The sequence below is a fragment of the Gossypium hirsutum genome, chromosome A13 (assembly GCF_007990345.1).
Source record: "Gossypium hirsutum isolate 1008001.06 chromosome A13, Gossypium_hirsutum_v2.1, whole genome shotgun sequence".
Lineage (NCBI taxonomy): Eukaryota > Viridiplantae > Streptophyta > Magnoliopsida > Malvales > Malvaceae > Gossypium > Gossypium hirsutum.
This window is the reverse complement of record NC_053436.1, coordinates 10678682-10698674: the sequence shown is the minus strand read 5'-3', so window position 1 is coordinate 10698674 and position 19993 is coordinate 10678682. Positions and strand designations below refer to the sequence as shown.

Genomic DNA, 19993 nt, shown 5'->3' with positions numbered 1-19993 from the left:
GGTGTCCAATATTGTATTTAGCCAAAGCTTATTCAAATTGCTAGATACAGAAATGCGATCCTTCGTCAGTGAACAATGCACGATGTACCAAACCTAGCGAATACGTGTTTTTCTCAGGAACCTTACTACTGATTTTGTATAATTGGTAGGTAAAAGCAATCATTTTAACCCATTTTGAAACATAATCAACAACCAGGAGAAGGTATTGATTCCCGAAAGAACTTGGAAATGGTCCTATGAAATTAATCCCCCCAAACATCAAATACTTCGACCTCAATTATCCCTATTTGTGACATTTCATTCCTTTTTTATATATACCTAGTTTGCTGACATCTATCACACCTTTTTACGAATTCATAGGCATCTATATTCATAGTTGGTCAATAAAATATTGATTGTAGTACTTTTGAAGCTGTTCTTTTTCCACCGAAATGCCCTCTGCATGGAGATGTATGGCATCCTTGTAAAATGTCACATATCTCTTCCTCCGCTACACACCTCTAGACCAATTGATTAGCACATTTTCGAAACACATATAGTTCTTCCCAAACATAATTTTTTTATTCATAGGCTATCCTCTCTCTCTGTTGCCAGGATGCCTGTAAAGGAAAGACTCCTCTTGCAATATAATTGACATAATCTGCATACCACGGTGTTGTATGCTTGCTTGGCCTGGTCTGATAGATGTCTACTCTAAATAATTGATCATCTATAAAAGTCTCTTTAATTTCTTGAATATTCTCTGCTTTTAAATTATTCTTGATTCTACATAAATGATCTAAAATTTGGTTCTCAATCCCTTTCCCATCCATTATCCATAAATCGAATTCCTGAAGCAATAAAACCCATTTAATTAGTTTAGCTTTTGTTTCTTTTTTCTTCATAACGTATTTTAACGTAGAGTGGTCAGTATACACATATACTCTGTTTGCCATTAAGTAGGGTTGAAATTTTTCACAAGCGAACACTACTGCTAGCATCTCTTTTTTAGTTGTAGTGTAGTTGCATTGTGTCGGATTTAATGTTTTGCTTGCATAGTGAATAGCTCCAAATATATTATTATACTTTTGTCCTAAAACTGCACCTACTGCATAATCACTAGAATTACACATAATAATAAAAGGTTCTAACTAGTTAGGGGTGATGATTATTGGAACAGATATGAGTTTTTTTCTTTTATTACCTCAAAGGCTTTGATGCAACTTTGGTCAAATATGAAAGGTGTCTCTTTCTGAAGAAGCTGATTCAGATGCTTAGATATGTGAGCAAAGTCTTTTACAAACCTCCAGTAGAATCTTGAATGACCTAAAAAGTTTCTAACTCCTTTACCATTTATTGGATTAGGAAGAATTTTTATAACCTCAATTTTGGCTTTATCAACTTCCATACCTTTTCCTGATATCTGATGCCCCAATACCAATTATTCTTTTACCATGAAATGGCATTTTTCCCAGTTAAGCACTAGATTAATCTCTTTACATCTTTTTAAAACTTTCTCAAGATTACCTAGATATTCTTGAAAAGAGTCTCCATAAATTAAAAAGTCATCCATGAATACATCTAATTCTTCTTCTAACATATCAGCAAAGATAGCAGTCATGCATCTCATAAAGGTTGTAAGAGCATTACATAGGCCGAAAGGCATTCCTTTAAAATTATAAGTACCAGAAGGACATGTGAAAGTGGTTTTCTCTTGATCATCAGGGTGGATTGGGATTTGATGGTACCCCGAGTAGCCATCAAGGAAATAATAGTAATCTTTACATGTTAAATGGTCAAGCATTTGATCAATAAAGGGCAAAGGGAAATGGTCTTTTTTTTTGTTACATCATTCAATTTCTGAAAGTCAGTACATACTCTCCAACTAGTAACCGTTCTCGTTGGAATTAACTCATTTTTATCATTCTCCACTACAATTAAACCTCCCTTCTTTGGAACACACTGAGTAGGATTAACCCATTCACTATCAGAAAAGGCATAAACAATACATGCATCTAGCCATTTAAGTAATTCTTTCTTTACCACTTCCTTCATAATTGGATTAAGTCTACACTGAGCATTAACTACGAGTCTTTTTCCATCTTCTAATCTGATCTTATGTTGACAAAATGCAGGATTAAATTCTTTAATATCAGCAATCATCCATCCTATTACTTTTTTATGCATTTTAAAACACTCAGTAGAGCCTTTTTTTGGGTTGCTTTTAAACCTGCAACAATAATCACTAGTAGAGTATTTTGTTCTCCCAAATAGCCATATTTTAAATGTACGAGTAACGACTTCAATTATGATTTAGGAGGTTTAATAATAGACAACAACAATTTTTTTGAATTTGGGATGATTTATTTCAGCTGCTCCTTACTTTACCTCCAATCAAGTGAGGATACCATGTGATCATTTTCTTGCTCAACACTGTCCCCTTCTTCTGTTTCATAACCGTTTAACTCTTATATAATTAACTCCAACTGGTTACATTGGAAACTCAAAATTATATAGGATTTTTCTATATATTTTTACCACCTTTTGACTTAATAATTATATTAATCTTGAGTAATCCCTAATTAGAGGTGATCATGGGCCGGGTCGGGCCAGGTTCGGGCCGGGCCCATACAAATTTTTAGGCCCGTCTACTAGGCCCAAGCCCGGGCCCGGCCCGGCCCAAAATATGGGCCTAAAATTTTGTCCAAGCCCGGCCCAAAATAAAATTACTAAGCCCGAGCCCGGCCCGGCCCGGCTCATATTAAATTTTTTTATTTCATTAAATAAAAAAATTTAAAAATATAATAAATCAAATATATTTAAAAACATAAAAACAAATATTAAAACAAATAAAAATAATACTAAAACAATTCTTAAAACAATACACAAATTAATAATATAATAAAAAATGATTATATTAAAAATTTAAAATAATTAAAAATAAAATAAAAAATATGTATATTAATATATAATTTGGGCCGGGCCGGGCCGGGCCCGGGCCAAAAAACTCTTACCCGAGGCCCGGCCCGTTTTCTAAACGGGCCCCGTTTTTTTTCCCAAGCCCATTTTTCGGGCCTATATTTTTACCCAAACCCTCCCATTTTTCGGGCGGGCCTTCGGGCCGGGCCGGGCCGCCCAGCTCATGATCAGCTCTATCCCTAATAAATTAAGTGGATTTTGCTTCAATGCTAATAATGGACATGAATTTATAAAATATGCAAATTTGTGCTTTATTATATGATTTTTTTTGTATAAATTACATTATTTCATATCACTTATTAATGTGTTGATTTTTATCATGCAATGGGGTCAGGGGCGAAGCCAAGAAATTTCAAGAGGGGGGCCGAGATAATGAAAAATAATAAATTTAAAAATAAAAATTAATTAAAGAAAAATAATTTAATAAATAAAAATAAACTAGAAAGAAATCTTAAAATTTATTTGAATTGCACTCTTCGATCCTTAACCTCACAAAAATCATCAATTATTTCATTTATATCAAATTTTCATGCAAATTATTTCTCAATGTACACAACCAAAGAACTTCTTAAAAAATCATCTTCTATCTTACAACGAAGTCGAGTCTTCACAATCTTCATAGCAGAAAAAGCACGTTCGGAGGATGTTGTTGAAACTGGAAGAGTCAATATAAGATGAATCAATCTGTCAGCGAATGGGTACATGACTGAATTTCCTCTCTCAACTAAGCTTTTACAGAGTTTAGAAAGTGTTGATATTTTTCTCAAATCAGGATGCTTACATGCATCAAGTTCATAATGCTTCAACTCATATGGGAGACATTTTTTCTCTTGATGAGAAATATCTTCTAGATAGAACGTGTTTACAAGAATGAAAATTTTATCAATATCAAATAACTTGAAAAACTCCTTGGGATCTAAAGTTGTAGTAAGAGTGAGAAGCTCAACAACATGTTCATTAAACATGCTTTTTAGTTCTTGCAACTCAGTATCTATTGTAGCAAAAAATATATTCACTCGATACTGATGCTCCACTGTAACATCTTCCTTCTTGTTATGACTACGAACCACAATGAATTGAGCATTCATATCTGGAAAATCCAACTCCAAAGTTTCACAAAATGATATCACATTTTTCAACAATTCATTCCATCCATCATCTTCCAACTTTTGAATTAAATCTTTCGTTGTTCAAACTAAACTAATGGCATTTAATATATCTTGAGAACAGCTTTGCCAAGCTTGAAAAATGTTATCAATAACCCCTAAAACTTCTTTCATTATATGCAAAATAAAAATAAACTTAAAAAATCTCAATTTATTATATGCATTATGAGCATCTCCTCGTTGAGAATAGTTAGAAGCGGTATTCTTTAGATTTTCAAGAACCATGCTAGTAGCATTGTACATCTTTAGTAAACTAGTAACTTAATTTAAATGGGAACTCCATCGAGTCCCACCAGGACGTTGTAAAGTGCCAATCTAATTTATTCTTGTTCCAATTGCTAACTTATTGATGGATACCAAACAAGTTATTTCAGCTACTTGGGCTTTTGTAATTTATTGTGCCGTTTGGAAGAAGCCAGAGTAAAATTAGACTAGTCTTTAAAGAATTGATGCACTTCAACCACTTCTCTAGTTACTGCAACCAATGCTAATTGAAGACGATGAGCAAAATAGTGAACATAATAAACATATTGACTATCATTCAAAATCAAAGCTTGCAAGCCGTTAAATTCCCATACATATTGCTTGCTTCATCATAGCCTTGACCTCAAATATTTTGTATGTCAAAACTATGTTGCAAGAGAACATTAAAAATCACATTCTTCAAAGTTAATGATGCAGTATCTTTAACATGGACTATATCAAAAACCGTTCTTTTACATGTCCTTGTTTATCAACAAATTTCAAAATACTTGCCATTTTCTCTTTTTTGACTCGCCTCTCGCTTCACTCACAATAATGCTAAACTTTCTGTCACCAATTTCTTCACGAATTACATTACGAACTCTATTGGCATAAATTTGCAATATCTCTTTTTGTATTGTTGAAGAAGTATAACTAGTATTTTGTGGAGCACTTTTCAAAACATCTTCGACTTTCTCATCATACAATGCTAATAGTGATAAAAATTCAAGAAAGTTCCCATGATTTTTTAATCCAAAGCTTTCATCATGACCTCTAAAAGCACACCCTTGAAATGACAACCATCGAACAACATCTATACTAGTTTTTAGACGTAGACAATTAACTGCAATTTGCTGTGTTGTTTGTCTATCAAGTGATACTTCAATATGTTGAGCTTGATTCATTAAATCTACATAAGCTCGTTGTGCATTATTATGCAATGAATTCGATCCTTTTCCTTATTTTTTAAAAAAGCACAATTGAAACCATCATGCACCTTTTTCCAATTACTAAAGCCACAATTACTAAAGCCACTATAAGTAAATGCAATTGGTCTAAAACGACTACTTGGATTGCTATTAAAAAGAGAACAAGGAAAATAAAATACTATATCATTAGAAAATGAATATTCTAACAAGGAAAAATGTTTAAACCATGATGGTTGAAAATAACGAGGATGCTTTTTTGAATTGGAAGTAAGATATTCTGAAAGAATAGGTTGATATGGTCCAGCCTTAATATAAGCTTTATGAATTTCATCACGCACATAAACTAGATACTCATATATTTGCTTACATAACCCAGGTTCACGTTCTAAGTTAGGCAAATCAAGTGCCTCATCTTCAATTCTTGAAATTTTAGAAAGATAAGCATCAGAGTTTAAAGGAGCAAACGATGAAGGTGGTACCTCAATTTGTGATCCTTTTGAAGGTGATTGTGTTGTCTCTATACTTTTCTTTTTTAAAAAATGAGTCAATTGTTTTCAACTTCATACCTACAATATCTTAAAAGATAAAAAAAATTAATAACTATAAAATAAAATTAAACTATAAACTTTAAAACACAATAAAAACAATTGTAAAATTGTAAAAATATGAAAAAAAAAAACCTTAGAAGATGAACTCGATGTCGCGTTTGAAGGACAAACGTTGATGACAATTGTTGTTAATAGCAATAGGAAAAGAGACTTCCATTTCACTAGTTAACAAATAGAATTTTAACCTAAATTCATATTTAATGTTATGTTACAAAGTGAACAACTATCATCTAAAAAGAGAAAGTTGTAATATTATATATATATATATTTAAAGTTAAAAACTTCAAATATATTATATGGAAAAAAATAAAAATAAAAAAGAAAGATTTTTTTTAATGTTCAAAGATGGAAAGGTGAGCCAAACAACAATTTAAGGGAGGGCCAAAGTCTTCAAATATTAAGGGGCTAAATAATAAATATTCATTTTTATAATTTTAGGGGGCCGGGGCTCCTGCTAACCCCTCCAGATTCGCTACTAAATGGGGCCATAGAGTTTATTCAATAAATTGAGTATATTATAATATGCATGGACATGAGCTATTTTCTCATGTATTGGATGGCAACAACCATGACAAATATGGTAATTTAATTATCATCTTGACATAATAAAAAAGAGTGAAATATGTTGGATCAGTCTACAAGTTTATTAGGTCATAGAACCATCCAATCCATGAGGAGAGAAGCCCAATTCGGCAACCACACTTAGGCAGCCAAAAATCAAATTTGGGAAAATTATTTGGAGGTCCCTACACTTGGAAGAATATTTGAAATTGGCACACAAGGTTTTCTTGAAGAAACCATCTAACCCTGGCTAAATATAGTATGATCTTGTGCTCAAATCAAGTAACTAAATCGCCCACCTTTCCACACATCATGGTCGGCCATAGGAGGGAGAGAATCAAGTGAGATGTGATGATATTTTTAGCAAAATTATCCACCAACTTCACCTATAAATACCACACACCTTTCACCTTTCAAATCATCCCTCACATCCTTTAATTCATTCATTCATTAAGCATTCTCTCATTTTCTCTCTTGCTCTCCTCTCCCCACGCCTAGCCACCTCATCTCTCTTCCCATTCTTTAGCCAAAAAAAAACCTTTTCAAGACTGTCTCTTGGTCAGCCACCATGACAAACTCTTAGCAAAGGAGCAACGGGTGGATTAAAGAAGCACCTCAATTAGAAAGATCTGAAAGGCTACTGAATTGAATTAGATTTTAGTCTCTCCTCTTTGTTGTTTAATTTAAACATGTTTACTAAGTGTTTATTGATCTTGCAATCAATAATGATAGCTTAATTATGTTTAGCTAGGATGATTATATTAATTAAATAATATTCGTCTGAACCATGTTTAACGTGTTTTGCCTCAATCAATCATGTTTTCAATTAATATCAAGATGTATTTCATTCATACATGATTGGATGCATTCAGATTAGCTGAACAATCTTAACCAGACGACGACTAGTAGACACATAATTGAAAAGTGCAATGCTCAATTTAGATCATTAAACACGATTAAATTAGAGGTTCATAATATCTTTAGTTAGCTCTATTATCTTGCATAGTTTTTAGGTTTATGTGATTAAATTGTTTCAAACTTAATTGTCCCAGTTACCTTGCATAAATACTAGAAACCCTTAGTTTAATATGATCATTAAAATACATGTTTCACCTAGTAAAAGATCTGCGAGGACTTAATTTGCAAACTCATGAAAAATCGAGTTGCCATGGAATGTTTTCCGAACACTGTTAAGCATGATAAAAATAAATTAAATTGATTAATATGATTATCCTAGCCTATACATGTTATTCATTGTTGAAATTGTGTTTTTATTGCTAAAATCCATTCATACATTTAGATTTAATTGCATAGGGATCATCTTACATCTAGATAATTTAATTTAATCATTCCCCACTCAAAATATTGTGTTTTTACCACCAAATTGTTAACTTATAATTTTACAAATAATCAATTAACATACACAGTAACTATGGAGACGATAACTTATTTTACTTACTTTTACTTGAACAACTGAGTACACTTGCACAAAATCCCATTACATACATTCTTGCTCTTTTTCTTTTCTTTTTTTTTTACATTCCAGTCCCACGGTTTCCACTTCATAATATTCCTCCTAGGTAGATTCATTAATGTCAGATTCCTTGTAACACCCCGCACCCGAGTCCATTGCCGGGACAGAATACGAGGTGTTACCACACTTAAACACATGCTTTTCAACGTTCTCGAGTCATCTAAACTTGATCAAATTTAAAACTTTAACTAAACTCCTTAACAAAGGCGTACGACGCCTCAAACATTCATTGTGAAACACTCGGGATCGGCTCGAGTCCTCAATCAACTTTAGAAAAATAACCCTTGAAATAGGGCACACGCCCGTGTGTTCATTATAACACAGCCATGCTGATGGCCCATGTAACACACACGGCCTAAGCCTCTAGGGACACGCCCGTGTAAATTAAATTCTAAATTCGAACCTACAGGGGTTTTCACCCGACCTAACACACGCCCGTGTCTATGGCCTGTATCTCTCACACGGCCATGACACACCCATGTCCTAGCCCATGTCTAAAAATCTTGACATTCTGTTTCTGACGTCAGCAATCCTTAAGGGTCACACAGCCAAGGCACACGCCTGTGTGCTAGGTCATGCCCTTCACATGGCTGAGACACACAGCCGTGTCTCTGCCCGTGTGTTTACTACCATGCATATTGACTTGAAAGTTTTACGTGCAGGGGACACACGGCCAGACAACACTCCCATGGGGCTGGCCGTGTGCCACACACAGCCTAGACACACGCCCGTGTGTCTACCCGTATGGAAAATATGCTATTTACCAAGCCCCTTTGCCACCCTAAAACACAAAATAACAACATCTATTATGCTAAATATCATCATAAAATGATTCCTTAATCCAACAACCACATCTAAGACCTTTACACATTTCATATCTACTAAAACAACCAATAAATTACCCATTCATGAAACAACTTCTTGTATTCATATAACAACTTTCAACTTTAGCCATTTTCGTGGCCTTATACAAAATGAATCAAAATTCTAAGTAAGCCAACACATTTGGCCAATTAACAATGACACAAAAATTCTAAAGTCAAGGTCCTATTCATGCCATAATCAAAATAAATAGATCTAACTATGGCAAGTGCTTCGATTGATAGTGTGATCGATGCCTCCGACGTCCGTTGATCTATGAGCTAATTAAGCTGCACTATAAGAAAATGGAAAGAAATAGGGTAAGCATAAAGCTTAGTAAGTTGCATGAAAATAAATATAATGACAACTTTACCATTCATCATCATGCTCATAACACTAAAATAGGTATAAGCACAATTTACTGGTCACTATCCAACACAATTCACATAGCATATACTAAGCTTACATCTCATGCATTTCATTTAAGTACTTGTATCACTCACAACATCGTTATACTTTTCTCGTTTAACTTAAACTACAACTCTCACCATTGAACCATTTGAAATACTATCGGATAGTCACTAAGCCTCAAACATAAGGTATAATGCTGATGCCATGTCCCAGAGATGGTCTCCCACTAACTCTCATGTATCCGTGCCGATGCCATATCCCAGACATGGTCTTACACTGACACATCATGTCACCGATGCATGTCCTAGACATGTCTTACACTAGCTCTCGTCTCAATATCGATGCCATGTCCCAGACATGGTCTTACACTGGCTCTCATAATGTGGCCGATGCATGTCCTCGACATATCTTACACTAGCACACAAATATCCCAAATGTCATGGCCTGAATATCCGATTTATTTCCTAAGGTTCAAACGAGAGTCCTACTATCTCAATATTCATCATACATGATTATTTCCACAAACAAGCAATTCATGCTATCTCAATTCAAGCACATATAATAACAATGTAATTCTATTATTTACATACAACTTGCCTTGAATTACAAAATGTAGGCGATTAGTTCGGCTTAGTCCACTTGCTTCACTTTTCCCCAGTCTAGGCCCGGATTTTGTAATTCTTGATCTAGATGATAAAAATTCATGAATTTCATCATTTTATTAATCTAGATACTCAAAAATTTTAAATTGGGCAAAATGACCATTTTGCCCCTAGACTTTTGCAAAATGACCATTTTGCCCTAGACTTTTGCAAAATGACCATTTTACCCCTAGGTTCGAAAATTGATTTTTATCGAATTTCTTCAAATATTAAGCCTAGCTAAACCCTTTCTACTCTTGTAGTGACCCAAAATTCCCACTGTTTCACAACATTACTATCCATTTTACAAACTTTACAAAATGGTCCCCTTTTAGGGTTTTCATGAAAAGTTCTTTCACAAAAGTTGTTCACTACACCACTAAGATTCATTTTCTTCCATAAAAACTCAACAAAAATCATAAATCCTTTCATGGAAAAACCCTAGACTATTAACCATTTTGCAAAATGGTCCCTCATTAGCTAGCTCATGCTACAAGGGTTCCAAAAGTACAAAAATGATCAAAAATAACCTTTAAATTGACTTACTTGCAAGAGGATAGCTTGGATGAAATTTTAAAGCTCCAAGAACCCTTATTTTGTTGAGAATTTTAGTAAAGAATAAGGGGTGAAAAGGATGATATCATTCTTTTTCTATTTTATTTCTTTTTTGTCAATTTAGCCACAAAATTTTCACCTAACATTGACTTTTCTATCCATTTGTCTCCTATGGCCGGCCATGCCTTTTTAAAGGGTCTAATTTCCCTTTAAATACCCAAAATTTAAGTTCTCTAGCTATTTGACACCCTTAGCTATCAAAATAGGACTTTTGCACTTTATACGATTTAGTCCTTTTTCGCAATTAAGCTCACAAACGCTAAAATTATTTCACCATATTTTTCATGCACTAATATAAGCATGCTATAACCCTAATATTAATAAAATACTTTTTTTGACTTCGAATTGGTGGTCTCGAAACCACTGTTTCGACTAAGCTCAAAATCAGGCTATTACATTTCTCTAGTATTTCCACAACTTCCTCCTAAGTTTTCGTCCAAATACTTCCATCAGTCATAATATCATTTTTTCGTCTATTCTGACTATCCAACACATAATAGAAATGTTGTATCTAAATTACGAAGTGTATACACCTACCTATATGGATCTTAGAATTATTTTGAACATTGTCCTAATGTTTTAGTAATAAATTGCTTAAAATAAAATAATTGTGTATAAGTACCAAGTACCTTTGTCATGGGTACTTCTCAGTGATGAAAAAGTTAAACAAACTCAGTCCAAGTAGTAATGGTGTCTAAGGGAAGTGCTTCTAGCCACATTTTTGCCTTCCTATCCAGTGCAAATGGAATAATAACAATTTGATAGCATCTGGTTGAACACCTGCACAAGGAACAGTGCTACATATATGATCAAATCTCTGCAAAAAAACTATAGGGTCCTCACTTTTACGATTGACGAACTTGACATTTTCAGAAATCCATTTTAGTTAAGAAAGATTTAGTTCAAAATGTGAGTTATGAGTGACAGGACGGGAAATGCTAGATTGTAAACAGTTTATATCAAACAAGGTCCATAAAACCAGCATAATGTTAGTAGTTTTACTTACAGATAAATAAATCGTATCTAATGTAACACCCATAACCCGTTTCCATCGCCGGAATAAGGTTACGGAGTATTACTGTACATCTCAAAACTTTTCATATCAATTGGCATCCAATTATCTAATAAATTTCATAAATACATATATAATTTAGAATGAAATAGAACATACATTTACGACCTTAATTCGAGCCTTCAAAGCCCCAAAAATAGGATAGGAACATTGAGGGGCCAAATAAAAAAAATCAAAACATTTAGGGAAAATTAAAAATTTTCACTACAAGAATCACACGGCCGTGTGGCCAGACCTTGTGACATAGGCCAATCCATATGGTGCAGGAACATGGTCGTGTGGCCAACCTTATGACAGACCGTGTACCTTACAAGATAAATCCACACGGCCATGTCGCAAGCCTTGTGTCAGCCTGGGTGAAACTTGTATCTAACATATTCAAGGCACACACCAGTATGAGTTGCCCGTGTGTGACACACTGCCGTGTGACAACCTGTGTCCCAAGCCATGTGTACCCAAAAATGACCAAAATCATGCTTATTTTCCATCCAATTGGATAGGTACCTTACCCAATTCATAACACATCGTCACAAGACCTTAAAACACATAAAGAGCAACCAAAACATGTTAAAATATATCCACCAAAAATCTAACCAAAACATCATATACGAGTCTCATTATAAGAACTTAACCTTTCACTACACTAACTATCGTTTACAAGACATAACATATATACCATTTAACTTATCTCAAACTAATCAAACCATACCCTAACATGACATATACCATTCATGCTCAAACACTCATGCTTAACATAAAGTTTAACAAACATACATATAAGGTTACCATTCCACAACATCAAACATATCAAACCACCGCACATAGCTATGAAACATCACAAACATAATCATTTGCCTATTATATGCCATATAAGCCAAGTTTTTTACAAATCTACCAAAGAGTTCGTGGGATAGCATGATTCTTCGAGCAGATCTAATCTCCCAATTTCTACAAAACTTATCTACAAGAAAAAAGACGAATAACACGAGTAGCTTTCGTAAAGCTTAGAAAGATCGTCGATTAAACGATAAATCTTTCCAAATTTAAATACAACAAATCAAATAACAAGATTAAAGAGCAGAGTTCCTGTCACATGGTAATAATACGGAGGAATAGGCTATTATTTTTTTAAATTCCGTTGACCAAGAGATGTTAAAGCTACATAAATTATTTGCATAGTACCCACTATTATCAACTAGGGAGAAACTATGGAATGCGCATGGTGTAATAATCCCATAATGATCCAAACTAATCCATATGCTCCCATTTTTAATAAAATTCTAGCTAGAAGCATACAAGTAATATAATAGGCCTCCCCGTGGGTATCCGGTAACCACACATGGAAAGTTATAATTGGTGATTTGATAGCAAAAGCAATAAGAAATCCAATATAGAATATTATTGCCAGTGCGATAGGATATGATTGATTAGCTAATGTTTCAAATTTTAATGTTGGTTCATTAGAACCGTATAAACTGAGACCCAAAACTCCTATTAATAGAAAAAAATAATTCATGTCAATCACAACTCACAACAGGTGAGTATTACACAGTACAATAATTCAAATCATATTCCAAGTTATCATTTAGTAAGGTCTCATTTCAGATAACCCAGGGTATCACTCATTCGAGTTAAATTTAGAAATTTGATCGGCTACGATGCTGCTCACACAAGCTGCAGAGAATCCGCAACACATACAGGATCTCAAGCCATCGCTACGGTTTCTATCACCGATACATAGTACCTGCTAAAAGAATCATCAACTCGCGATGTTGCTCACACAAGCTGCAGATAATCCACAACACATATAGGATATCAATCCGTTGCTACGATTTGTATCACCAGCTCAAAGCCTGATAGATGACACCGATACAGGGCCTAATAGATAACATCGGCACAAAGCCTGATAGATAACCATTGGCACAAAGCCTGATTTTCAGTTACATCCCGTTCTTAATATATTCATTTATTAATTATTTTCTAATCATTCAATAGATAAATACAATATTGGATCTAATTAAAATAACTTGTAATATGTAATAATCATTATAAACATAAAAATAATTGTACGAACTTACTAAATTGATTCATAGTAATGGCTCATAGTATCTCAATCAATGATCAACGTTATATCAATTCATTATTTCAATTTTCCATTACACACATCAATAATAATCCAAAATTATCCATTTAGGTTCATATAATACATTTATAAAGGTACTAAAATTAAATTGAACGAACGTACCAGACTAATTTGCAACAATAACAAGGTACAGGGGGTATTTGGTAATTTTCTCTTTCCTTGATTTTCCACTCGTTCAAGATCTAAAATGATAATTCCATTAAATTCACTAATTCTAACAGAAAAATTAATTTATTTTATGCAAATAAGTTCTTTTTGACATTTTTACAAAATTGTTCCCATTATTTTACTTTTATGAAATTTAGTCCTTAAGCTCAAAACTTGCAATTTAACCATTTTTAACTTAAATTAAATTCAGTCGAATAGTATAACACTCCATTACAGCCCATACTTTTTTATTATTACACATCAAGTCCTTATAATTTTATCACTTTAACATTTTAGTCCTTAAACATTAAATGTAACACCCCAAACTCGGCCTAGACGTTATGGCCAAATCTGCCCTTTCACGTTGAAGTGTTTTTCGGAAAACATAATTTTGTTGAAAAATTAGTTCTATATTAAAACCTCTTTGCGATCTTAACGAAAATTTAGGATATCTTGTTCATTGTTAAAATTCAAGTCATTTATGATAACTTTTAATCATATTAGATTGTTATTATACTTTAAAACAATATTGGTTGCAGAAGCTTTTAAAATATGTTGCATAAACGTGGTGTTTTGAAAAGCGTTATTTTTTTGAAACTCGTGGCCTATTACTAACAGATATGAATCAAAGTAAATAAATCCCAACTCAAAATAAAAACTTAAAGAGGCCTTTTTACAAAACAAATACCCAAATTAAATTACTTATAAATTAAGAGTTAAAAATGGAAGCAAATGTAGTTGTATAGCCACCTTTGAGTCCCTCACAGCATCGATCCCCTAAGAATTACCTGCGCAGAAAAGCAAAAGGGTGAGTTTATGAAAACTCAGTGTGTAATCCCTTAACAACAGTCAGTCACATAGTAGGAAATTACAGTCTGGGCCTAAGCCCGTTTCAGTACAGTCCAATATTATTTAGGCCTTAACCCATTATAGTACCAGTATCAGTGTGAGCCTTAGCCCAATTCAGTAACAGTATCAATATCAGTACAGAATGCAAATAGAGATCCTACCCTACCAACCTCTACACTGCACTCCGTTCGGCCCTACACTCCAAGTGGGGATAAAATCAACCTACCCATCCCTATACTCTAAAATAGCACCGGTTGCAGCACTAAACAGTGATTGCAGTAGAGCTGCCAATATAGTACACTTCCTCCAATCAATAATAAATCCATCCCCATGCAATATGTCATGCCTCGTGGCATAATATTATACGTGTATACAATATATATGGAATGGCTTGCTCGAATACAGTCATAAACATCATAGGGGAAAATCAGTCATTTTACCTCATAGGGCATAACAGTCATTTCACCAAATTGGGATTTAGGTGTACTAACTAACCAACAGTAGGTCCGCAGTCGCCTCGGGCAACCCGTGCAACCTTATCAGTCAAATGGTAAAAATGGGCCCAAGGCCCATAATGCGAGCCCATGTGGGCCCACACGCCCCGTGTGGCCCATGAAGCCAAAAAATGGCCTTAGCCGTGTGAACTACATAGTCAGGCCTAATAATTTCCACACATCTGTGTGGTTTACCCGTGTGGGGCCCACACAGCCCATTTTAGCCCATTATGGCCCGAATCGGCCTTAAACCATGAAATCGCTCATGGCCGGCCTTAACAGTCTTACGCCTATGTTTGAGGGTTCAAAAAACTGCACGAGCGAGCGCACGCTCGTGTAGTGTCGACGATCACCTATTTCAGCTTTTGCCGATTTATGGCAGTGTGGTTACACGCCTGTTCATGAAAACGTGCAAATAGTCCACGAGTACTCCAACCTACATTCAATCACAAGTTTCGGTTAATCACATCCCAGTCGACCTATCAAAAACACTCACCAAAAATAATTGTCCAAAAGATTACCTCTCACTTGACTGGATCAGTCGACTATGGCTTGCTCACTTAATCCGTTTGCAAGAGACTAATTAATAGGCCCTAGGGGGTTATCTGTATTCCAACCAACATTTATCAACCATCAAACAAATGAACAGTTTGAACTAGACAAAAAGTCACTTACAGAAAACGCAGAGTCCAGATTAGAAGAAAAGAACAATCAGCCACACCCACACAAAAGCCGAAAGTACAGAGAAAGATAGAGGCAAAGTGGAACAATTGTACCCCTATCATAAATTGACAGCACAGGAAAGGTTAGGCGCAAGATTAAAAAGATAAAAGAGAGAAGGAAGAAAGAGCAATACCGAGCAGTTGTATAAACACCAAAGTCGGCAGAGAGCACAGAAGAATCGGCACAGAGGAGGTGAAAGAATGAGTAATATTCGTTCAAGGTAGCAATATGAAAAGAGAGGGGATCTTGTTAAAACAGAAAGAATTGAAGGAGGGGAAGGAGAAAGAAGAGAAGAGAAATCGATAGTAGAGAAAGAAGTAGTTAAAACAACAAGAATTGAGAGACAGAAAGGAAGGTTATACGGCCATAGAGGAAAACAAAATGAGAGAGGGAGAGGAGAAAGTAATTGGTCAACCAAAAGAATATTAGGGCAGAGCAAAATCGGGAATAGACCAAACGAGAAAAACCCGAAGGATCTCTAGCAACAATCAGTCCCAAAAGAAAAACCCGAAAGAAGAAAAAGCATCAAAACTCCAAACGTAGGAATTCGGCACCAATGAGTGAAAGAAAAGCACCAAAACGCAAAAGTCAGAAACTAAAGTGAGAAGGGGAGAATTATCCTAGTCCTAACTGAATCCTGAGTGCCTAAATTCAAAATTGGTACAACTCCACAACCTCAACTTCCCAAATTTTTCCTCCTAAAATCTCTCCCTCATTATCTCCTCAAATCCCCCAAGCCGATCACTATCCAAATCCCCCATAATCCTTCCTAAATTTTAGCTACACATTCCCCTCACCCTTCAAACACTCCAACCGCCCATTAGCTTCAAAGTTCTACTAATATTCAACCTCTTACACGGCATAGCAACAAAATAAAACCTTCCTTGGGCGTAGCAGGTCTCGAACTCAAGACCTTTAGCAGTAATGCCACGCCCCTTACCCCTTGACCAGCAGGCCCTTTCTGTCATGCTATACTCACATTAATTTAAAAGCATACTAACTAAAGGCAAGGGCTTATTCAGGTAAAAACAAAATCTTGTACAAACCCAGGCTTGAACCCAAGACTTCTCAGACTCTTCCTAGAACACTTAACCACTGAGTCAGATACACACTTGTGTCACAACATACATAAATAAATATTTAAGATTTGGGGCGTTACATTAAAATTACTAAAAATTACTTTACAAATAGTCTCAATTGTCAACCAAGATTAATAATCTATCATAGAACTTCAAGAAAACACCAAGCTCATCGATAGGATAATTCAAAACATTTGACAGTTTTACAAATTAGTCCCCTGGTTAGCTAGATTAAGCTAATACGAGCTCAAAAACATAAAAATTACTAAAAAGGGAGCAAAAATTACCTAACCAAATGGAAGCCCTAGCTTGACCTAATCATCTTCTCTTCTCTTCTCTTCTCTAATGGCTAATTCAATTTTTTTTGGCTTAGTGAAGAAGATGGTTCTGTTATTTTAATTTTGTTTATAAAGTTCATTTATTTATTTACCTTTTTACCCTTTAATTATCATTCAAATTTAACAATCCCAAGCCCATTGCCATCCACAACCATCGCATACGGTATATTTACCATTCAAGGAGGGTTTAATTACAAAAATGGTCCTTCAATTATTTTAAATTGTAACAAACAAGCTTAATTTCAATTTAATCTTAAACTAATTAGGACTAAATGAGCAAATAGCCCAAAAGTTAGTGGGTTTAATCATGTCCACCATCGCTTGGACTTTTTGACCACGATTTAATTACCATTTTGGTCACTTTACTATTTAAAACCTATAGCAATTAACTTTTACCTCTTTTACAATTTAATCCTTTTACCTTAATTAAGCAACCAAACGTCAAAATTATCTGACCCAACTTCAATTCACCTATAATATGACTCTGTATATATTTTAATAAAAGCCTTAAATTATGGAAACGAGGTCTCAGTACCTCATTTTCAAAAACCACTTGACTTTTGAACCGAACCACTTATACTAACTTTTTAATTCAATTACTTAAAATTTATCACATTAAAATTTAATATAAATTTATTATTGACTCGTATAATTTAAATATTAATTATACGAACTTACTCATCAGACTTATGGTCCTAAAAATACTATTTCCGACAATATTGAAAAAAAGGTTGTTACATCTACAACCTAAAAAATTCCTAATTAGGTTTTTTTTAAAAGTGCAAAAATTAAAATTAACCTAGTGACGTTACCTCCCTAGCAACGAAGTCAACAACTTGAACGCCTTCAGACGTACTAACGTCCAGAATGTGAATACTACAGTAAAAGATATGAATATATGAGGCAGTATCCGCAAGTATACAGGTCTACTTGTAATATAGTTACAACAGAGTAGGTGGGTACTCCGAGGATCGTACCGAAGGGAGGCGAGTGTTAGATCAATTTTAACCTAAACACCGAAAGATCTAATTAGTACTTTAATTTAGCTATAGTACGAAAGCAAAATAAAAGGATTTTTCAAGACTTTTATGATAATAAAATAAAATAGCATGAAGAAATAAAATTCAGTAGATCACATGATAGAATTAATCAATCAGATTATGGGTGATTAGCTCGCTTCGTCAATCCATATCAACTGTCGCTTTGGGTTCCTCTTCAATCAGCTAGTCGTTATCCCAGCAGAATTTTCTACTCAAATGAGTCAGCAAGGACTACTAATCTTTCTACCTCACAGTCTAGACTGGTTTGGGGCAAAATTGTTCACGGTTAGGCCATACCAATTTTGGGTTAATTCCCACCTTGATGACTTCCTAGGGTTGTCAGACCTAGGTTTTAGGTTCTTCCTTTCCCAAACAGTTGATCCATTGAGTAACCTTATAAAACAGTTAACATATCATACTTTAACTCCTTAATCCCCCCATAGAAGGATTAGTTTCTTATGGTTTTTATAAATAATATGGAATTGAGGTAAAGAAAGAACATGATAAATGAATTGAGGTATAGAGTTTAAGAAAATGTCTGATTTGTATTAAAGATGAATATGAATCCATAGAGTTTGATTGTCTTCACAAATCAGCTCTCTCGAGATAAAGAAAGAACAACTTGAAAATAAATCTAAAAAATCTAAAAAAAGAAGAGAAAATATGAACTAGAATTAAAAGCAAAAAACTATACTAAGGAACTGATGTCTATAACATCTGAAAAATGAGGTTATTTATAAAATTCAAGTGGTCATCATCCTTAATCCTAGGTTAGTTAACGCTCTTGAGCTTTAAGTTTGATTGTGCAGACCAAAACGCCCCCTAGCTCATGTTAATTTTCGTCCAGAGTCAATGCCGCGACACACCAGGACCTATGCCACGACATAGGAGTCATTACACTCCTCTTGGGATATCTCCAGGGTATGTTGCGACACCCTTAGCCTGTGTCGCGACATCAAAGGTAGTTTCGTGATTTCTTTCTACTCCCTATGTTGCAATATTGATCAATCCATGTTGCGATATAGTGACCAGTATCAATTTAGTATGCCTTCTAATGGTCTCCTACACACTAACAAAGTTCATTAGCTCACCCTTACGCTTCATTCGACCCCTAAGGTCAATAAAAGACTCAATTTACACATTTTATTAACTTTAAGAAAACTTGCAAAAACATAATTAAAACCTAATGAAAATGTTTGCTTTAAGCTCCTAAAGTGAATAAATTACTTTAATCTATTACACCAAATTACAGCAGATTAGCATGGCCTCTAAGGGTACCTCTCTATACATATGAATTAGCTACCCTGCCCATCTCTTATGACTAGCAGTGTCTAGCTTGGTCCCTCCACTAAGTTTTTGTGACATCACCTACCCTGGGTAAAAGTAGAAACGTTATAAGTTCAGGAGAAGTTAACGAGATCATATACATTGGTTTCTATAAAGGATTTCCTGGAAATTAGGGAACATAAATTTTAAAGCACAAATGAGAAACTCCTTAAAACTTGTAGAAAGACCCGAAATTTTCTCTATTGTACCCATTGGCTTGCATTCTCGAAAGAACTATCGAGGGTATTACCACCC

The 19993-nt window shown here is 34.5% G+C and overlaps 1 protein-coding gene across 1 annotated transcript; it reads right to left on the bottom strand.

The window, feature by feature from the left end:
- Positions 1 to 3494: 3494 nt before the first annotated feature.
- On the bottom strand, positions 3495 to 5272 carry LOC107932381 (uncharacterized). The gene is made up of 2 exons (XM_016864354.2): positions 4903 to 5272; positions 3495 to 4048 (listed from the first exon to the last, which is right to left on the bottom strand). The coding sequence occupies exons 1-2, from the start codon at positions 5270 to 5272 to the stop codon at positions 3495 to 3497; spliced, it is 924 nt and encodes a 307-aa protein (XP_016719843.1).
- Between the last annotated feature and the right edge of the window lie 14721 nt (positions 5273 to 19993).

Coding starts and splice junctions, on each gene's coding strand:
- LOC107932381 (XM_016864354.2), bottom strand. CDS start 5,272: ATGAATCAAGCTCAACATATTGAAGTATCACTTGATAGACAAACAACA. Junction 4,049..4,902: donor TATTGTGAGTGAAGCGAGAG/GCGAGTCAAAAA, acceptor TGGATTTTCCAG/ATATGAATGCTCAATTCATT.